This window comes from Drosophila yakuba, chromosome 3R, assembly GCF_016746365.2.
Source record: "Drosophila yakuba strain Tai18E2 chromosome 3R, Prin_Dyak_Tai18E2_2.1, whole genome shotgun sequence".
Lineage (NCBI taxonomy): Eukaryota > Metazoa > Arthropoda > Insecta > Diptera > Drosophilidae > Drosophila > Drosophila yakuba.
Window position 1 is genome coordinate 23,662,184 of NC_052530.2, and position 21,054 is coordinate 23,683,237.

The window sequence follows — 21,054 nt, forward strand, 5'->3', positions numbered from 1 at the left end:
CCGTTGCATATGAAGTTCAGATATGTTTTTAATTACGGATTAAATATATAAACTTAAATTAAAGTGGAAACATAAAGTATATCAAGCTTTAAGGCGGAACTAGTGATGGGCAATATTGTTAAGTCTCGAGCATGGTCTGAACAGGGCCTTGGCAGAGCTAACTGCATTTTTTAGGGAATTATCGAAAAGATACGAATTATGGCCTATCGCTTGGTGCGGCTGGTCACACTCGCGAGCAAATGAATTGAATTGAAAAAAAATAAATGAATAAACAAACTAGCAGTGCGTCCGCGAACAGGCGATTTAACACCCCGGAGGACCACTCGTTTTCAACGTCATGCACTCGATGACGCGGACGCGCGCACAGTAGAGCCTCCCGTTAAGGAACCCGGAGTCCGCAAGGCTACAGAGACTACACAGATTTTGTGGTGTGTTGTGTTGTGTGTGGGAAAAATGAACGAAAGAGTGAAGAGCAGTGCACGAAAATAAACGCAAAAAATCAATGGGCGACCTCCCCAGCAGAGCAGCCCTCACGGGAAATCTGAGACCTTGAGCTGGGGGCGAGTCCCATCATCCAAAACCCAACCCAAACCATGGACAAACTCCCAATCCGCAGCAGCGTCTGTCTATTTACATTTGCATTTTCACCCCACCTGGCGCGACGGTGGACAGGTGTTGTCACAAATCTTGGAGCTGAACGGTGTGGCGCACAGTGGGGTGGAGTGGCAAATGGCGAGGGCGAAATGTTGAGTAACCCAGACCACTGTGCATGTATCACACATAGATACATGCGCACACCTAATCAGTGCTTTTCGCCAAAGATAAGGGCTCTTTTCGAAGAGTTTCAGAGTTTCTGCCTCTTGCCCACATTCAAACGCAGCTGGCTGACTGTTTCTGATTCCGATTTCCGATTCTCGAGCACCGTGACTCAGCCCAGGCGATCCGCTCGCAGCCCCAACGACACCATAACCAGCTACATCGTCATAGCCAGCGCAGGTCTCGGTCGCTCTCGCTCGCGCTCTTGGCCGTAATTCGGGCTAAAACCCATTCGAAACCGTAAAGACGATATTATCCATCGAATTAGCAGTCCGCAAACCATAATTCTTCGATCCCAAATCGGGTTACTTGTTGCTCAAACTTTCTGTGGGTCGGAGTTTTTACAAGCTGTACACTGTACAAAACAAGACAACCTATTGAGTGTAGCTAACTTTGTATTCCCAATTCGACTGAAAAGCTTCTGACCCATTTAATATAATACTTTCTGAGCTCAAACGTCTCAATCCCAAACTCTTGTTCACCCTATCGAGGCTCAACTGTAGCTCCGAGTGCCTGTATTGTAATGAACTTTTTATTTTTTCGGGCTCCCCTGCGTATTGTGTTATTAAATTAATACATTTAGCTTTTGTTCATTTGCGTATTGTTTTCGCCACACAATAAAATGCGTGTTGTGTCCGTATTGTGCAGGGAAACCAGCCCAGATCCAGCTCCAGACCCAGATCCAACGACTCCGGCCAGATGAGCAGCGGAATGAGGTCGCAGGACGGTCCGCGGGCGAAGGTCAATGCCGCCAGCACGCTGCTCACCCAGGAGGAGAATGAGGCCGTCTTCAGGCTGCTGGGCAAGAAGTGCCAGGTGAGTTGTGATTGTGACTGATGATGCATAATGCCCCGTCCGGGTGATTAATAATTAGGCAATGACATGGTTTGTGTTCCTCCTCCGCCGAGCAAATCCCACAGCTTGATGAAGCACTTCCTGCGGCTCAAGTGTCGCCCATCGTGTGCGAATTTCGCTCGACGCTTCGCAGAAGCATAATAGTAACCCTATATCATAAAAATCATCGGTCGGTGGGCAGCTGTCTGGCATATTTACCAAATTTCACTTGCACACTGCCCAACATAGCCAAATGGTTACTTTGCCCATTTAAAGCTGGGAACGGAAGCTAGAAACTGAAAACCATTTGGGTTCTATACATGTCGAACCCAAAATAGTTAGTTGGTCAACTATAAAACTTTCATTGGAGTTTATAAAAATGCATATTATTAGCTTTCGTTTTAGTTGAAAACCACATTATTCAGCTGTAAACTTGGTTTGAGTCAGTGCAGATAACCATTTAGATTAATGTTCACATTGCTAAGTATAAAATTTAAAAACAAATGATGAATCATTGCAACACAGCTGTTCTATGGCGCCTATACATAGATTATAATTTATTGGGCACTATTCTCGTATTTAATGTTTTACAAAATTAGGTGTGACAGAAACTAGAATGTTTATATGATGATTATAAAGAATATTTATTAAGGTGAAAAGTAGAGTGCGAGTGTGCTGGCCAGTGTTACTACAGCAATTTGTTAGAATTTGTTAGCATTACTAATATTTACCCAGCATTTCTTAGTGCCTCTATCAGCAAACGGCTTGAGCCGGCATTGATAGCTCACAAGCGCAGTTGTTTGCACTTCTTGATTAGTTTTTTTATTTCCTACGCTATTCCTCTATAGTAAAGGAGTGCCAATGCCGATTTTGGTGCAAAATGAAAGAGAAACCATTAGCACGGCCCATTGGGTTGCGATAAGTCTTTGGTTATTTGGTATTTGAGGCGAAATACTGGCGAACCGTATCTTATCAATCCGTCCGCCCGCCCGATGCGAATCACCGGCCAATGCCAAGTGCGATAAGAATGCCCTGAAATTGGAGTGGAAACTTGGAATGTGACCATTTAACGGCGGCCGTTATGCGGATAATTATGGTGTTTGTGTGTGCACAACATGGGAAAAATCGCTCATTTTGATTCGCAATTCACGCTTTGCTAATTCGCAACTTTCCATTGACAAAACAGTTTCAAAATGCATTTGAACTCTGCCAAAGCAATGCAACCAGTGGGCTGCTTAAGGTAGTTGGCCCCTCTTCATTCACGCATCACCAATCCATTTTTCATAATTATGGTCTCTGCCATTGATTCACTGTAGCTACAAGTATTAGGCAACTTGATGAAAATGTTAAGAGATCTGTAAATTATGTCTTTAATCCCAGACCTCTGCGTATGCCCTGCTTCCTGAGATAAAGAAAGGGATTAACTGGTGTTTTCAAGAGCAAGCCTTTGTTGCGCCTCGGAAAATATTCAATCAATCATCAAACCATATCTAGTTTTCACCGTATCGAATGCTGCCTGCCTTTGTGCGATATAGTGTCACATTCATCGTGTGATAACACACAAAGCTGCAGCTTAGCAAACCCGATGTTGTTATTGTGGTTTGGCAGTCGCGCTTGTCGCAACTTTTGCTCGCATTTATTTATATACACTTATTTAACGCATTTTTCTGCACAGCCCGAACTTTCTAATTGATGTTTATGTTTGGCTTTTGTGCGCTTTAAATCCCAGCTCTTGCTCTCTGAATAATTAGCTGGCTTTGATTACTTTTTAAAGAATTGTAATAAACAAGCGAAGTAGCTGACTCACTTCTAGTATTTTTAAACATCTTTAAATAGCAATGACATTCTCTAAATACTTTGCGAATTAAGTTGGTGGCTATAGATAGCTGGATAAATGCCTATTTATAATGTGACATAATAAAGTGACCACAGGGCGTATGCGCATTTTTACCGCTCGGCCCATTTGGGTTGATTTGTACCGCTAAGACCCCACCTCTCCCCCACTCCACCAAGCCAATGGCTCGGTGGCAATGACCACTTTTTGCTGTCGGCTCTCGCTGGTTTTCCATCGATTTTAATGCTTTTCAAAAGAAACAACAGCTTGTACGTAGAAGGCAAGACATCATTTTTACAATGCTACTTATGTCCGCACAAAGTTGACGAGTAAAAAAAAAAGAGCCAGAGCTAAGCATCAATAAAAATTCAAATGTGTTCACAATTTCGCACTTGCCAGCGATACAACTTGTGTGCTGTGCTGTGCTGTGTTGTGTGGGCTGGAAAGCATCCACATCCACATCCGAAGCTACATAAAATCCAGTGGCTCGTCAATGCCTCTTTCTCTTTTATTTGAGCCAAAGGTCAGCTGCAAACGTTTCTGCATGGCCATTGCCCATCCATCCATCTCTAATGTGTCCATTAATTGATAATGCTGGATTGCTGTTCGGCTGCAGTGTTTCAATTGCCAGCACGTAACATTTTGGCTCATCGCCCAGGGGCGGCAAGTTCAATCAATTAGCCACGATTCGGGTTGAGGGTCATGTTCTGACCTCAGGCAAATGCCAAATGTTAGGGCCACAAGTCTCACTCTCTCGTTTTCATAGGGCGTAAGAGATGCTGGTAATTCCTGTGTCCTTGCTGCGAAAATTCTCACAAAGTTTTCAATAAATAAATAAGCGCTTGCCTTGACTTTTCTGCCGGCAGAGCATGATGCACATAATGGTTTTGGCAACTATTCTGATGCGGCAATTGAGTGGCAGTGCAGGATGCACTTCTTCGAGTGTCGCCACCATTTCCTGTCTGGGTCATAAACGTTGTCAAAGCTCACTAAGAACAATTTTCCAGAACTAAAGGGAACTATCTATACTTTCTACTTAAAGAGAAACACAATTTCCATTTTAAAGCAGTGGGATGATACTTAATTTTTGCCTGTGCACATTATGGGTTTCCGTTGCACTGTGGCAGAAATACGCACTGATCCGCGGAGAGTTGTCCACTAGACTAATGTCCACCGACTAGACGTAGGCCCTCCATCAACCTGGGCTACGTGCTCCTCATGACAAGCGGCAAATCCCAGTTGCAGTTGCTGCAAGAGCTGGCCAGGCTAATCGGTATTCAAAAGAGTCAACACTCACTGGGGGCCATCGACTCGATGGCCAGAAACTAGCGAAACCGAAAGTCAGATGAGTTTTTCAGCTCGAGCGCGACAGTTCATTGAGTTCGTGGTCGTCGTATTGATAGTTGCATTCAAATGAGGCGCAAACTGAAGGTGTTGGAAGGCTTTTGTTCGCCCGTATTAGATAATCGCCCCGGGGCCTTTCTATCGATGGTCATAACTTTGTGTAACGCAATCTTTGCTTGCTCCACTTTCAGACACTCAACACCGCCGTGGTGCAGATCTACAAGACGGAGGGCAGTGCCCATGCCCACTGGAAGAAGCGGCACACCGGAGTGGTGTGCTTCGTCAAGGATAGCGCCATTCGGTCGTACTTCATGCGCGCCTACTGCCTGATCAAGAACGAGCTGATCTGGGAGCACGAGATTTACGATGGCATGGAGGTGGTCAAGTCGAGACCCTTCCTGCTCACCTTCGAGGGCAGTGTACGTAACTTTTTCAATCCTCCTTCTGTTATGGCATCTATCCTAATATTAAATCTTTTCAGGATGGTCATGTGGGACTAAACTTCGTCTCCGAGGAGGAGTGCGACTCGTTCTTCCGCATTGTGGACGCCACCATTGAAACGCGCAATCGCAAACGGCAAGAGAAGCGCAACCGGCAGAAAAGCCAGCAGGCGCCCAATGCTCCATTGCCTCAGGTGCAGCGAGAGCAGGCAAGACCACCACCCATGCAGGGTGGTATGTCCGCCACGGACGGCGTTCAGCTGAGGAACAATAAGATCAACTCGGTAACACTGACGCCTGCGCCAGCGCCAGCGCAGTCGAAGAATTTCCTGTCCAGCAGTTTTGGGTTGGGCAGCAATGCGAAGGACAAGAAGGACAAGCGCAAGGTGACCAAGGCGGACATCAGCCAGCCGACCAACTTTGTGCACATCAGCCACGTGGGCTGGGATGCGCAGAAGGGATTTGATCTGGCAGGCAACGAGAACGACGAGGTGCTGAACGAGTTCTTCGTCAAGGCGGGTGTCTCCGAAGTGGAGCTAAAGGATCGGGACACTCGCGCCTTCATCTACGACTTCATACAGAGCAACAATGTCCTGGCGTCGGTGAAGCAATACAGTGTGGAATCACCAACGGAAACAACGCCTCCCATGCCGCCACCGGTGCCAACCCGACATCCCTCTGTAAGTTTTCATTTAGCCCTTTTATACATGCTGCTTCTCTAACCCTACATGCAATCTCTCAATTCAGAATGGCAACCAAAGAACTGCTCCTCCGCTGCCGCCGGCAAGACAACCACCGCCTGCAGTGCCCGTCACTGTGCCGGGCGCCACACGAGCTCCTCCACCACCAAGCAGACCACCACCCATTAGCACCGCTCCACCACCGCCACCAGTCAGTGCGCCCGTTGTAGCGGTAAGTCATCTGTGCCCGATTAAAATGGACAAGCAATAATTGGAATTGGAATTTTATTACAGCCGCCACCCCCACCACCGCCACCACCAGCAGCGGTGCCGCCACCACCGCCCCCGCCCATGCCAGTGGGAGAGATTCCCGTCATTACGACCACGCAAGCACCGACTCAAGCAGCCCGGCCAGCAGCTCCGGCGGCCCCAGATCCACGCAATGCTTTAATGGACGCCATACGCAAGGGAACCCAGCTGAAGGTGAGTGACCGCAAGTTTAATTGGTTTTTGCTCATTCGGTTGACTTAATCCAAACAGAAAGTGGACACGGCTGCTCTCAGCACTGGAAGTGGCGATTCTCGCAGCGATTTAATGAAGGATATACGTCAGGGCACTGTTTTAAAGCCGGCCAAGGAACGGGAGCTGGGCAGTCAGCGCATCAGCGACAGCGGAGCAGGTACAGACGCCTTGGCCGATGCACTGCGTCGTGCGCTGGAGGCGCGTGGCAACGCCATCCACTCGGACGAGGACGAAACCGAGTCCTCGGACAACGAAGGGGAGTGGGACTAAGGGAACTACGGATGACACGATGCGATGGGGGCAGGCAGACACTATTCCAAATATAAGCAATAACTTAATTTGTGCTTTGGCATTTTGGTTTATCGTTAGATAAATCCCTGTAAATACTGTTAGTGAATTTTCATACCTCTTTAATTTAATTGTACGAGTTTAACAAAAACAAAATGTACTAAAGTATAACCACAAATTGAGAAATTTTATCAGCATTTGCCCGTTTTCGTTTGTTCCAATTCACATTTGCATATCCATAAAACTGCTCAATTAAATATGAAAAATACACATATATATGTGGGTGAATTTTGCAAACCCCGTTCAGACTACTGTGCCAAAAACTTGAGAACACCAAAATGTAATAGGAGTTTGTGAAGAATTAGAGATTCACCTTTAAGCGAACTGAAAAAAAACTGTAAACTGAGCGATAGAAATTTATTATAGTGAATATATTTTATAAATCTACAACAAAAGGAAAGGATCAAACGAAAAGTAATCTGTGACTGCTATTAATAAAGCCACAGCCACAGCTGAGAATTATTCAAATACAATATTTAAACTAATAGATTTGCCCGCAATTAACCATAAACTAAATTTACAAGTTTGCTCAGTAATAATTCACTACTTGTTGAAATAATTATTAACAAATGTAATGTAAGTGTGGCTAAGTCCAATAGGCATGTATTCAAATTATGTTGACCGCAAGGCTTCCTCGGGCACCCATGGGTCCGCTAAAGCTGTCTATTACATCCAGTTACACCCAATCGATTGATGACCTAGTAACGCATAAGTATTTTCTTTTAGTTTGAGCGCATTTAATGCAAACTTGTAGTCATTTTTCTTCTGTGTGTTTGTATTTAAATCAAGATTACGTATATGTATGTTTTTGTGACATTTTTAAAACTAATAAACCCAATAAGCTTGTCAGAGCGAGCAATTTATGTGGATCAGATTTTGGATTAATGTGTACGCATGTCTAAAGAGTTTTGTGCGATGTATGTATTTAAATACATAATACTTACATATGCTAACATATAAGCCATTAATTTATGTAATAAAGTTGTGTATATCTAACTTAAAACCAATGCTATCCGTAAAAAGTTTATTCGCAACTCATGGTAGCTTCGATTTCATCCACGTACAAAAGCACGATACACCATTCCGTATATATTTACAACTTCTAACAGAATTAGTGAGGCATGCTATTTTATATTGGGTATGGCCAATTAGCTATCCGAAGTCTATGGATTTACGTTTTCCTGAGCCCCCAGCGCATCGTCTTGCAATTCACGCTCAATGTTGGCGTTGTTATTGTTCTCGGCGATTTCGTTGATATTGGAGTCGTCGTTGGCCTGGAAACGAGGCGGCCGTTCCTCCCCCTGCTCCAGATTCTGCTGCTGCTCGTTAATGCGGTTCTCAGTCTCCTCGATCGGCCTAGACGAGAGTCCCGGTGGTATTACCTCCAGCAATGCCGGCTGCTCCTCGTGAACTAGCAGGTGTCTGTCTGCCAGTGTAGCCAGTTGTTGGTCCGAGAGCTCATGATTAAGCACGTTTTGCTGCTCCTCGTCGCACGTGTAGTCACTATCTATGTAAGCTGCATCGCAAGGTGGCAAAGCCAGCGTTTCAGTGTCCTTGGGAGCATCGAGGGACACTGTTGCTAGAGAATCTGCACTTCCTGCTGCTGTGTCTGGTTTCTCTAGAGATTCCGATTGATTATTGTGCGGTGGTGAATTATCTGGTGAGGGGGAGAGGTTTTCAGGTATAGGCGGAAAAAAGCTGCCACTTCCACTTGGAAGGGATTCGTTCTCCTCTAGGGCTAAAGATGTATTTCCTGTTTCGGCGGATTGACTGTTGACCTCAGCACTTGATTCCCAATGAGGAGCATCGTTTCCTATTGAGACTGCTATTCCTATAGAGACTTCAATTGGCAAATTTTCGAGAGGTCGAATTGCCGTGATCGTCGGATTTTCAATGACAGATTCCATATCTGCAATAGAGTGCGCTCCGTTTCCTGTGTTACAGGATTGGATCTGTGTAGCTGCGGGAGGGAGATCTTTAGTATTATCTTTGACATCTGCTTGGGTTTCGGGACCAGCTGCGGGTTGAGAGACAATGCAGGAATCTGACTGGGATTGTGCGGCAATGGTAACTTGTTGAGAAGTTTGGACGTCGTTTGCAGAAGTCTGGGTATTCCCCACTGTGTGGGAATGTGGTTCATCTGCAGTGCTCGGGCTTGGGCCTATTGAACTATCTGTTTCATTTGAGCATGCTGAAGATGGCTGCGGTACAGCTTGACTGCATATGTTGGTTATGACCAAACTAAAAGTAGAAGCTTGTGCTTTTTCCACACCATGTACGTCAGGAGTTTGCAGAGGAGTTTCGCCGGCAGGCAACGCAGTAGGTAGCTCTGTATCCATTCTCTCTGATTCCGCATCTTTCTTGGTTGATGGCTTATCCCCTTCGTTTTGAAGTTCCAATGGTGGCAGCTCGAGTTCACGATAGATGCGCTCTTCCTCGTCCTGCTCCATGGCTTCCTCTGCTTCATCCGCTGATGAGGCACTGTCTTCATTTCCATCGTCATCGTCCTCATCACTCTTCAATCCATTACTGGGCAAGGCGTCTATCTCGCATATGTCCAACTCCCTTTCCTGCTTCACTGATACGTTACTTAGATCTAAACTGCCTATGTAGGCATTCTCCTCTTCCATCTTGTCATTATGATTAATCTCATCTGTGGTTTCTCGTTCTTCTTCTGGTTCCTCGTCTCCATATCCGCGATTTCGCGGTTCCGGCTTTATGGAAATCATGTTAAACGCGGAATCGCCGCTCACAACGGCTACAATCTGTGGCAAAGAGTTCGTCCTCGGTGGGCTATACGTTCTGCGTTCCCCACCACCCGTACTTTTGCGCGCTGTGGACTTTACGGATTTCACCTTTTGAGGGGACGGATTTTGAGGCCCATCCCGTCTCTGGAGCTCCTCGGGACAGGCTTCTTCAGCTCTCTCCAAAGCCATTGCTTCTTCTGCCAAATCTATGCCACTGGCCACATGGGAGATCTGCATCATACGATCAAGCTCCATGCGATTCGGCTTGACATCTTCCTGACTTTGGGCCATAGCCTCACCCACTTCCACGCTTCGTTCGTTTTCGTTTAAGCTGCTTTCCAACTGAGTCATGGGAATAGTGGTCATGACAGTGGCCTCAGGAGCGTAATCAACGGGTTCCTGTTTGATTCTAATAGCGGGCTGATTATGAGAATCTGTTCGACAGTTTTCAGTCTCGGACGGCGCTTCCTTCTCCCGTTCCTTATGCTTTCGTTTCTTCTTCTTTTTGCTGCTTCTGCCAAATGCCGATCCCGCTTCATCCAGATCGTCTATGAGCGATGAATTTAGCTTTCCATGATTCTTCGTTATTTTAAGCTTTAGTTTCAGGGGCTCCTGCTTCACCTCCATTTGCTTTTCATAGCCTTCATACTCGGGTTCCTGTTTAACCGATACACTGGGAATATCGTCACTGGCAGTAGCAGACATTTTATCGGATCCTGTTTCCAGTTGACATTCCTCCTCGCTGTCATCGTTAGCTGCCTGGAAATCATCACCAAAACTTGTATGTTCTTCATCCCGTTCCGGCTCGGGGTCATTCTCGGCCTGACCTGCAGCTGGCCCCGTGTCACTGATGTGCACCTCCGGCTCATGCTTGATGCTGACCAGAGTGTTCATCGTATTCTTCAGCAGCTGATCCACTCGTTTCAAATAATTCTTGGCAGAAACTCTATCGCTATTTTTGCTTTTGGAGGCACCCAGTTGATTGGGTCCAGCCGAAGCCCGCAGTAAAGGCGATGACAGGCGCTCCAGAACCACTATCGGTTGCATACCCTCGTCTATGACGAAATCCGGCGGCACAGCTGTGGCCGGCGGAAGGCTCATCAATTCCTCCTCGATTTCGTTTTTGATGAGCATCTGCGCCTCATTGGTCACCACCTGGGGCATGATGTGCTTTGAGTGGTTGAGGTAAATCTTTGGGCAGGTTGGGGCATGACGCATATAGGCCGCTTCGGTGTTCAAGGTGCGACTACAACCGCCGCACTTGCGTTTACGGATGGCACAGCGGTGAGTGTTGTAGAAGAAGTTCGTCACGAAAGTCTTCTTGCACAGCGGACACTCCCGATCAAGGACGAGCAGCTGGACGGGAGTGGGCGGTGTGTGTTCGCGTAAATGGCGGGTAAAGGCGTAGGCATTAGGAACGCTGGCGTCGCACACGGGACACTTGTAGGGCGTCTTGGAGAGCTTATGCCACAACTGGTGGGCACGTATGTCGCTCTGGTTGTGATGCGTCTGGTTGCAGGCATTACAAATGTAGCGCAGTATCGAAGGCACATGCACCAGGCTTTTGTGCTCGTCGGCCAGCTCCTTGCTAAAGAACTTCTCGCCGCAAACGCTGCAAATTGACTTCCGACCGCCCTTTTTCGCTGGTCCCTTAAGATTGGTCTCCTGTTCAGCGGGTTCGTCTTTGCTGGTATAATAAAAAGGGGATGTTTAACAAATAGAGCAATATGACAGTATGTTATAGTTACATCTCCGGCTCTCTTTTGGACACTAGGGACGTCATCTGTGAAGGCTGCAGTTTTTGCTTCTTGTGCCACACAAAGGACTCCTTTTTGACCTGTGGCTTGACATTAAGGTTATTCTTCGGCCAGGATTCGTCGCCCTTGCGTTTCCTTCCTCGTTTTCCAACTGCCCCAGAAATTTGCTGTTCCTCCTTAACGATGGGCTTAAGATCAATTAGCTGTAAGGCGTATATAAGACATTAGTACGCATATTCATTAATTATGGTATAGTTTGTTGCATTTCTTACTCTTGCGGGTTCTATTTGCTTTAATCCCAAAAGGTTTCGAGTCTGTTTATTCGTCGCATAGCACATTTCCCGAAACTCATAAAAATCATTGATTTTATCCACGCATAGGCTGCACATTGTCTGCGGCATTTTGTCGTCCACGGACACCTGCAAAGGGCGTTGGTTAAGGTTGGTCCAGGACTAATTTTAACAAAACTACTCACCGTGAAGCCCACCAGCTCGTAGATCTTCTGGGACATTCTGGGCTCGTCCAGGTCGATGGTGTCTTCTTCATTTGGCAAAAGTATTTGCACCTTTCCTGGATTATCGATGCCGCACAGCCGACAAATCTTGCAGAGATTCGCCTTAAGGGCCGCGTCGATCTTAAAAGCAAACCGATCCATTTTGGCCGGATCTTAAAAGTGATCTCAAAAGGCTTTTATCAACGGTAATTCAGCATGGTTAAAGGTTTTATCTCCAGTTGAACTCGCATTTTGTTTATTCCAATAAGCTTAGTGTTGGTAAGCGGTTAACGAGATTTGTGCGAAATCGATGTGCTATCGATAGAATCGATGATTTGCTTATCTCAAAATTGGAAAACTTGATTATTAATAATACAATTTTTAGAAAAAGAAAAAATAATAACAGCTAAAAAATCTAAACAATATCCATTTTTTAAGTTTAGTAAATTAAAATGTCATATAAATTGATAAGTGCTATCACCGAATATAGAAAACTTGTTTGCAGTTACTGTTAATAAAATATATTACTTATTTGCGGAATAATACGTTGTACTTAAGATAAATGCTACCACTGTAAGAAAAAAACCTTACTTTTATGACATTCTAACGGTTTAAAATATCATCTAATAACCTTGAATAAAAGCATTTCTTTTTTAGGGTTGCAATATATAATTTTATGATCATAATGTCAGAAAATATGGAAATCCAATAAGTGCTTTAGAAGAGAAATACTTCGATTTAATCATCGTTAAGCGGCGTTAAAACAATCGATTTCACTAATCCACAGAGTATTGTGTCAATTAAAGGATCATTTAAATCACCCTGCCATTAAAAAAATAGAGTAATCTACCATTGTTCAGCTTTGCTAATCCCCTATTGTTCAGTTGTAAAAAAGAAATCGGTAAAAAAAAAAATCACACGGCGCTGCAGCCCTCGTTTTAGAATAAACACAAGAAAGGCCACGGGGAAATTGCATCGCGGTGCCCGAGAAATCGTGACCAGGCACACCCACACACTGTCCTCCAGGTTTTCCGATCCGCTCAAGAGATCCCAGAACCCACACAATGGAGCGCTACTTGAGCCGCCGCGAAAGTGGCTTCCACATCCACCGGAGCGACGACAACTCCCTGATGCGGCGGATATACAGCTCGATGAACATGTTCAATAGCTACCACGCCAACTGCAGGCCCACGGAGGCGGGTCGCACCGGGGCCATCTTCAACCTGGAGTTCAATGCCGATGGGAACGTTGTCGTGGCTGCCACGGAGAGGAAGTGCGTCCTCGTCTTCGACGCCATCACACAGAAGGAGATCTTTAAGGTACCGGACGCCCACACTGATAGTGTCAATTGCATCAAGTAAGTGTAGGAGTTTCGTGCGAGGAGGTCCGTTTGCTAATCCTCGCTCCAGATTCTTTGACGAGCGCCTCTTCGCCACTGGCTCCGACGACTTCACGGTGGCACTGTGGGATCTGCGGAACATGAAGCAGAAGTTGCGCGTCCTTCATGGCCACTCCAACTGGGTGAAGAACATCGAGTACTCCTCCAAGGACAAGCTGCTCGTCAGCTCGGGGTTCGATGGCAGCATCTTCACCTGGGACATCAATTCGCAGACGGAACAGGGCTTAATCTCGCAGCGCGTCTTTCATGCCAGTGGACTGATGCGCTGCAGGATTTCGCCCACGGGCGATAAGTTGGTTCTCTGCACAAGCGGTGGATACATTATGATTATCCATCACCTTGACCTCACCACGCTGCACAAAGATCTCTGCGGATTCAGGGTAAGAATCTTTACGTTTTGACCCGAGAAAGGGAGTGGTTATCTATGTAGATGCCTAACTAATGAGCTCGTTTGATTTTCCAGCCCGGTATCTACCGACTGATGCAGTTGGGCGAACAGTACATCCCCCAGGCCGCAAAGTACGACCATGTGTTCTCCAAGAGGCAAAAGAAGAACCGCGTGGAGCTGGTCACCGACTTTCCGGAGAACAATGACGCCGAGATGATCATGGCCTTGCAGATTCACCCGCACTGTTGCTGCATGCTGACGAGAAACGTCAGCTGCGACGAGCAGAGCGAGTGGACTTGCATCCATGACATCAACGAGGAGCCGGTGGGCAGTGAGGATGAGCAGGACGAGGTGGAGCCACAGCCCAAGAGGAAGCGAGTGTCCACCACACTGGCCAGCCGCAGCTCGTTGAACGAACCCGCCCAGGAACAAGATACGGATGGCCTGCCTCCCAGACAGCCACGGCGACCCATGCGCCTCAGCACTGTACAGGTGTTCCAGTTGGATAACGCTGGAACAGGCCGTGGGGCCTCTGGCAACGCATCAGCCTCGACACGCTCGGATTCCTTCATACCGGACATCTGGGCGGCGGAAGTCACAGTCCAGGAGCGGGCCATCCGACAGAACCGTGCACGCATCTCCCATAACCATGTCAGCGGCTATAACTTTGTGTACGCCATCAGCAGCGGAGTGCTCCCGCTTAGACAATCGGGGTCAAATCGTCCGATGGCCAACAGCAGCAGTCCTCGCACCCTGACTACCCCGCCGCCCACAGAGAGCAACCAGAGCAGCAGCAGCAGTAGCTCCAGTAACAGTAGTACCAGCAGCAGTTCCAGCTCCAGCAACAACAGCGACACCACGGTCCGTTTAGAGATCGGCCATAGGCTGCGACTGCGACCATTCAATAGTCATGTGACAACACCAACGTTCAAGGAGAACGGTCATTCAATACTGGTTAATGCCAAGAAACTGCTTTACTACGCCGCCGAAACCAACACCAAGCCGGGCTTCATCAAGGAACCTGGATTCTCCGCGGACGGACGGGTAGTCTGCTCGCCGTACGGCAATGGAGTGAGACTCCTAGGCTACAGTGAAGACTGCTGCGACTATCCGAAATGTCAGGCGTTTGACGAGGTGAAGAGCAAACCGCGCAAGCTTGTTGAGCTAGCCAGGATCACCGAGCACCAGGACGTCGTTCTGTGCGCCAAGTTTAGCCCCAGGGAACCGCTCCTTGTGACCGGTTGCAACGGGGGCGAGGTGACCTGGTATCGACCCAATCTGTAGACTTCAGTTGAGCCGTGCGAAGAGCGCTCACTGTCAAACTGTAAATTTTTTTTTCTATTTAGGCATAATTCGACTTATTTCAATCATATATTGGCGAAATACAAGCAACACGATTATGGTGGACCGATTAAGCTGGTATATTTTATTTTACGCAATGGTGGGGCTATTTTGTGGGCTCAAATAGGAGTTGATAAAAAATTACAATAAGATATCTATAACTTAACAGAGCAGCAAGGCAAAACTAAACAAGCTGTGGCGTCTTAAGAGCTACAGGTGGAGTGGCTTAGATCTAGTCAGCGAGCTCAATAGTAGTTGCCATAGCCGCTCCACTGGCCGTAGTTGTAGCCGCCACCACTGCTGGCGGTGGCGCCACCGGAACCATAGCCCCACTGATTGTAGTAAGAGTCGTAGGACGCCTGTTGTGGTGCCTGCTGGGGATAGGCTGCACCGGCATTCTGCTGGCCGTAGTATGGATTCGCTGCTCCATAGTTGTAGCCTGCGACAGCGGCGGCCGAGCCACCATTGTTGTAAGCTGTCGCCGAGGATCCTGATGGCACAGGACCTTCCTTGCTGCTTGACGAGTTTTTACGACTAGGACTGCCATCACTGTAAAAATAAGCACGTATTAGGAATGGTAATGGATGCAACTTCATGGAATTCTTACCCCTTCTTTTGCGCTTCGTTGGCTTTGCTGAGTGCCTGCTGCAGAGCGCGCTGTGCATCTTGTAGACCCCTGGCCGTGCTGCCGAAATCCTCAAGGAACTCCACTTTTCGCTGGGCAAACAAAACCTTCTGATCGGGTTCGATGTCCGCGCGAGCCATGAACTTGTCCATAATTTGGACCACCTCCTGCTCATCGACTTTTGAGCGCTGAAGGCACAAATCGATCATTTGCAGGGCCACACGAGTGTTGGCCGGATCAAGTTCCAGCGCCTGTTGCAGGGCGGCCAAGCCCGCATCGAGATCATGACAGATTTTATTGAGGAAGCGGGCATACTTGATGGCCAGACTACCAGCAATGCCCTTGTTCTTTGTACTCTCTATATAGTGCTTATACAGCTCGCGGCACTTGTCCAGTGCACCTCGACGCCTCTCCACGTTGATGCGGCGGTAGGAAAGCTGCAGAAGATTCGGGCATCGCTGCTCAATGCGCTGCAAAATATCGGCGGCGCCGTCAAAATTCATCTGGCATTCCTCGAAGGCGGCCCACATCAGGTGCAGACTGGGTTTGTCTGGATGATGGATGCGGCAAGCACGACGGTAAACATCACGTACTAGGTCCACAACTCCGCTCTGATCCTCCAAAGACTCTAGATAGCGAAGCATCTTTAGCCAGAACTCGTCATACAACGCACAGGCGATTAGGCACCTTTCGAACAAAACCAGGACTCGCTCGCGATCGCCCTTTTCGATCTCGAAGTCCAGGTAGTCCTTCCAATTCTTAAGCTGAGCCCTCTCCAGGGGCTTCACATGGAAGTAAGGTCGCTTGATGCCCTCCTCGAAGGACCAGCGGGCTGTCACTGCGCTCACGGTCAGCTTGTGGACTTTGCGCCGCGCCGAGATCGCCCTGTCCTTAATGCTGGCCACCTCCTCGTCGTTTAGTGTGCTAAGATCACTGAAATCGATCTGCAGCGCCGGCTTTGAAGCTGCAGGCGATGACTCGCTTTCAGTGGTCAGATCGGTAGTACTATCTGATTCATCGACTTGAGTTTCACTAGTATCTTTTGGCGACTTACCAGCACCGCCCCCGCCAGATTCGCGTTTCTCCTTTTCCTTGTCCTTGTCCTTCTCCTTGTCTTTGTCCTTATCCTTGTCCTTCTCCCGTTCTCCTCGCTCTTTTGAGTCTTTGTCCTTGGAGCTGCTGCTACTGTCCCGTCGATGCTTGGACGAGGACTTGGAGGACTTGCTCTGCTGACGCTCGTGGAAGTCTTTACGCAGACGGACCAGCTCCTCGTTTGCTAGTGTGCTAGTTACAGCATGTTGATTGATCACATCTTGGAAACTGAAAATAAAATATAATTACTCGCATGTTTCATAAACTAAATTTGAGTGCAACTCACTTGTCGAAATGGCCATTGTAGCCCTGTGTGGGTATGGCCAGAAGTCTATCGTAGATCTGGACCACTCGCTGGTAACGCTTTGACTCATTCTCCCAGCGAATGTAGGCGTCCCAGAGTTTGTCCGAGCGAAACTCCAGGCCGCAGGCCTTCACTGCCCTTTCGTACTGGGAGCGAATGAATTGTTCATCCTCTCCATGATGGGACTTAACATGCATCAGGTAGTGGATCCACAGATCCACTGACAACGGAATCGCCTCCAGTCCGCGCTCAAACACCTAGGATTTGGTCATTTCGTATGTTCGGTACAAGTTTTGGTTTTTTTCATTTATTTTTGATTGATCGCAGAAGAGAAATATAAAAATATTCGTGGTTTATAGTAAGCTTTCAACAGTTAAGTGCTCAGATACTTAAGCCTATCGTTTTGATGTGAATGGTGTTCGGGCTTAAAGTCTAACTTAGCGACTTTACAAGTACACGGAATACATAACACACAGGTTGTAGTTGTTTTCACAAAGAGACTTAAAAATTTCATTTAAACGCCATTTGTACTTACGACTGTACGAGATGCGATCTCACTATTTATATCGTGTTGAAGAAGGATGGAGGTAACGTAACTGAAGAGGAGTAACTGGTGATACAAACGTACGAAGATCAGAAAGTAGACGGATCGTACTTCGAGTAGACGAACCAGTCGCTTTCGGGTTCATGTCGGTCTGGGGTTCAAGGGGTCAACAGAGTTGAGCTAGTCTGTGCTGGGTTACAGCGTGATTTGTGCGACACATGAGTGACTTATTCTTAAAACGTCCAATTAGTGTCGTGAAGATAAAAAACCATATCTCATGGGCAAAGATCACCATAAAAAAGTGCTAAGGTGTATGGAGTACATGTGATAAATAAGGTCGACGTCCGGTTTCAAAATCAAGAGTTGGGTGCAACTAAGGTTACAAAACAGAAGCTACTTTAAAGAAACGTAAACCTTAAGGTGTTTTTATACTGTTGCTTTTTTACTTAACCTCCTTTGAAAAAATGCCCCAACCCCCAAAAAAACCTTTTACCTAAAAGATGATATGATTCGAAGTCGAATCCATACCATTTTCAGATACATTCCCCGTAAGAAGTATTTTGCAGACACGATCCCTATGAGAAAACACAATCCTAAGTGGATGCTACACTAGTCTCAAGGCAAGTTTGGTTTTGTCCTCTCAATTTGGTGTATTTTGGTAGATGTTGCATTTATTGAATGTAGTATTTTTATTAGGTCATAATAAATTGCATTTAACAACAAATATATGAATATCAATTGTAATCGTAATTGTAAGCGTAGTACAAAAAATTGCGAAAGATATTTATTTGCACGACCAAATGTAATTGGGGTACTCACCTTGTAGCAGTTCGCCTTGATGCCCTTGCGCTTCTCGTAGTCGGCGTACTTGCGCCAATATCCGTAGCAGTAGGGATAGTGGGACAGGAATGTGTCGTAGGCCTCGCGAGCCGCCTCCGCATCGGACTGTGGAAAAAAGGAGAAACACTCTTATTAAAAGTTCAAGATAGACGTTCCAGTACAGACTCACCTCACTGTCCACATATTGCAGCAAGTACGTCCAGCCGGTGAAGTCGGTGGAGTCATCTTTGACTGCTCTCCAGTACTTATCTAGGTCTGGCAGCTTCTTTCGCTCCTTTTCCTTATCCTTATCTTTCTCTTTGTCCTTATCCTTGTCCTTCTCCTTATCTTTGTCTTTATCGCGCTCCTTTTCCTTCTTTTTCTCCTTGGGTTCCGATTCTGTGGGGTTTAATAGTGTGAGCCCTATCAACTTTTTAGTCATCAGACGATTTATAATTACCTTCAACTTTGATTTTTTTCTCTGAGGGCTGTGCATCGTTACTCTCAGATGTGGGACTGCCCGGATTATATTGCTCTGCGGACTTATCTTTACTTGCTTCATGACTGCTTGCTTCCTTATCTTCAGTGCCTTTAACGCTATCGTCTTCTGCCTTACGCTTCACAGGAGCCTTGGGCTCACTGGCGGTGTTATTATTATTGTGGGTGGGAAGCTCGTCCTCAGAGATTACTTCTGCATCCGCTGGCAACTCAGCCCGCTGCGGTGCTGGAAGCTCTTCGTCGGAAACTTCCTCGGCATCGTTGATTTCCGGTTTGCTGGGCAAAGGGAGTTCATCTTCGGATACTATCTCTGTGTTGACAATGGTGGCATTGCTGGTGTCTGCATCGGCTAGATCCTCGGCAATGGCATGCTGTGAGCTGGAGTCCTCAGAGGAATTGAGTTTCTCTGCCTGCGGCTGCAGGGCCTCCACATTGTACTCAAAGTCCGCCTTCTTGGCATTGTCACTCTCATCATTCCCACCTACGGAGGGCAGGCTGTTGGCATTATCGCCGGCCATCGAAGCCAGTAGGGTGTCCACGCCAGCCTGTCCGCGAGTCTCCTTAATATCATCACTAGTCTCTGAATGCTGCTCCGCCACCGTTCCAAACGGAAAGGAAGAGCTCTTTTCATCAACGCCTGCAGCTTCGGCTGGCATTAACATTTCCACGTCATCCTCTATCTGGTGCTGTGTCTCCTCGAACTGGGGCTCCAAAGCGGGTGCCTCATCGGTGGTCGTGCCTGCAAAAGGCTCCTCCTCGTCCTGAACCATGACCACTTGCTCTTCGGCCTCCTCTTCGTGGTCACTTAGCTAAAAGGATTAAGGGTTATTAATGACTGCTACCGGCATTTCTCAATGCATTATTGGATGCTGTGCCTTCAGTTGGCCCTTGCAGGTAATCACTCGCTCCTCCGAGGAGAAGTATCATGTGCGGATGGAACAACGCCACATCCGCACTGGAAATTGCAATCGTTTACATCATGGGCTAATGATCTGTATAAGGCGGCAACTTCGTGGGATGAACTGACCTGTACGTTCCGCTTGGATGTGCGCCGGGTGCTCCTCGTTGGTAGCGATGCAGCCGGGGATGCGGCCTTCCGACCAGAACGTGTGCGGCGACCTGGAAAACGTCAATTAACTGTCGTGGTTAATCCATGCGGTTTACATAAACTGTACGCGCGGTGGTGTTATGGGTTTGCCGCCTCGTGATGTTCTCTATTTTTTTTGAAAAGCGTTTCTAGCCTGCTCCAAATGACTGGCAATGTCAGCTTTCTGACCGGACAAGTAAGAACTGAATATTAAATCACCGGGCACTGGGTCCGGTCGAAAGAATGTGGTTATTTGTCATTTTTTTAACACTTTACCTGGACTTTCCATCACAACGTTTTCGCCTTCTGACGCCATATTAATATTACAAAGTGGTATCGATATACATATCCCGCCAATATCGATAGTACTTTGTTTGCCCATGATAGATAGCTATATTTTGATTATTTTTTACACGCTTTTCGAATTTTGCTGGTTTTTATTTTTAAATTTTGATATAGAAATAAAATATTTACTATCTATGTCAGATTAAAAATGTAATTTTATACGGAAAATAGCAAAAGTATCCAGTGTTTTTCCAGTTCGCCGAACTAGTTCATTCATTGGCGTGCGCATGCAGAACCTATCTCAATATACAAATGCTCGCAGCAAAGTAGACCTGAGGTAATATTTTTTATTTTAGCTATAAACATAATATTATTATTTATGGGCAAGAGGACTTTTAAGATATCCATAGAAAAACCTTGACAAAAGAGATAACTTGTTTCATGGTACAAAGTTTGCACAAACTCTTCTTATCACATAATATAAAATGGTATGTTAAGACAATTTAAACAGAAGCATAAACAACATAAACAATTAACGCAATCTTTGGTCTCATTAGGTAAAAAATATTTTGTTTCAATATTTATTACTTGTAATTTAAAGGCTCGAAAATTGTTAAAGCATGTTAACAACGTAATATCGAATTAATTCACGAAAAATCTTACTTTATAAATTGAGTTGCCAAAGAAAATGTGTCCTTGTTGTACAAGAATTTTTTTTTGAGTCAAAAAAACTTCTTAATAATTATTTAATGAATTTGATTATTTAATAACATATTGAATCCACACGTGAATTAAATTTAGCTAGCAACCCGTCAGTCGACCATCACTTCTAGCGGGACTGCCACTCGTGCGCGTCT

At 46.4% G+C, this 21,054-nt stretch overlaps 4 protein-coding genes across 7 annotated transcripts; 2 read left to right on the top strand and 2 right to left on the bottom strand.

The window, feature by feature from the left end:
• Positions 1–210: 210 nt before the first annotated feature.
• Positions 211–7,825, top strand: LOC6538135 (neural Wiskott-Aldrich syndrome protein). 2 transcript variants are annotated; one of them, XM_015193188.3, is made up of 7 exons: positions 211–428; positions 1,465–1,632; positions 5,020–5,247; positions 5,310–5,948; positions 6,016–6,180; positions 6,243–6,431; positions 6,489–7,825. In XM_015193188.3, the coding sequence occupies exons 2-7, from the start codon at positions 1,516–1,518 to the stop codon at positions 6,738–6,740; spliced, it is 1,590 nt and encodes a 529-aa protein (XP_015048674.1). In that variant the 5' UTR covers positions 211–428; positions 1,465–1,515; the 3' UTR covers positions 6,741–7,825. The 2 variants fall into 2 exon arrangements, with proteins under 2 accessions (XP_015048674.1, XP_002098670.1); XM_002098634.4 differs by lacking the exon at positions 211–428 and adding an exon at positions 488–1,056.
• On the bottom strand, positions 7,534–12,091 carry LOC6538136. The gene is made up of 4 exons (XM_002098635.4): positions 11,798–12,091; positions 11,595–11,741; positions 11,314–11,525; positions 7,534–11,252 (listed from the first exon to the last, which is right to left on the bottom strand). Exons 1-4 carry the CDS (start codon positions 11,975–11,977, stop codon positions 7,982–7,984), a joined length of 3,810 nt encoding a protein of 1,269 aa, XP_002098671.2. The 5' UTR covers positions 11,978–12,091; the 3' UTR covers positions 7,534–7,981.
• Positions 12,092–12,590: 499 nt separating this feature from the next.
• LOC6538137 (DDB1- and CUL4-associated factor 10 homolog) lies at positions 12,591–15,017 on the top strand. The gene is made up of 3 exons (XM_002098636.4): positions 12,591–13,172; positions 13,225–13,594; positions 13,678–15,017. The coding sequence occupies exons 1-3, from the start codon at positions 12,880–12,882 to the stop codon at positions 14,884–14,886; spliced, it is 1,872 nt and encodes a 623-aa protein (XP_002098672.1). The 5' UTR covers positions 12,591–12,879; the 3' UTR covers positions 14,887–15,017.
• Positions 15,000–20,330, bottom strand: LOC6538138 (pre-mRNA-processing factor 39). 3 transcript variants are annotated; one of them, XM_002098637.3, is made up of 8 exons: positions 20,189–20,329; positions 19,853–19,944; positions 18,788–19,634; positions 18,518–18,726; positions 18,328–18,453; positions 16,947–17,221; positions 15,551–16,888; positions 15,000–15,492 (listed from the first exon to the last, which is right to left on the bottom strand). In XM_002098637.3, exons 1-8 carry the CDS (start codon positions 20,292–20,294, stop codon positions 15,189–15,191), a joined length of 3,297 nt encoding a protein of 1,098 aa, XP_002098673.3. In that variant the 5' UTR covers positions 20,295–20,329; the 3' UTR covers positions 15,000–15,188. The 3 variants fall into 3 exon arrangements, with proteins under 3 accessions (XP_002098673.3, XP_039232189.1, XP_015048675.2); XM_015193189.3 differs by lacking the exon at positions 15,000–15,492 and having other exon boundaries at positions 16,351–16,549; positions 16,623–16,888; positions 20,189–20,330; XM_039376255.2 differs by lacking the exons at positions 18,328–18,453; positions 18,518–18,726; positions 18,788–19,634; positions 19,853–19,944; positions 20,189–20,329 and adding an exon at positions 17,500–18,114.
• Between the last annotated feature and the right edge of the window lie 724 nt (positions 20,331–21,054).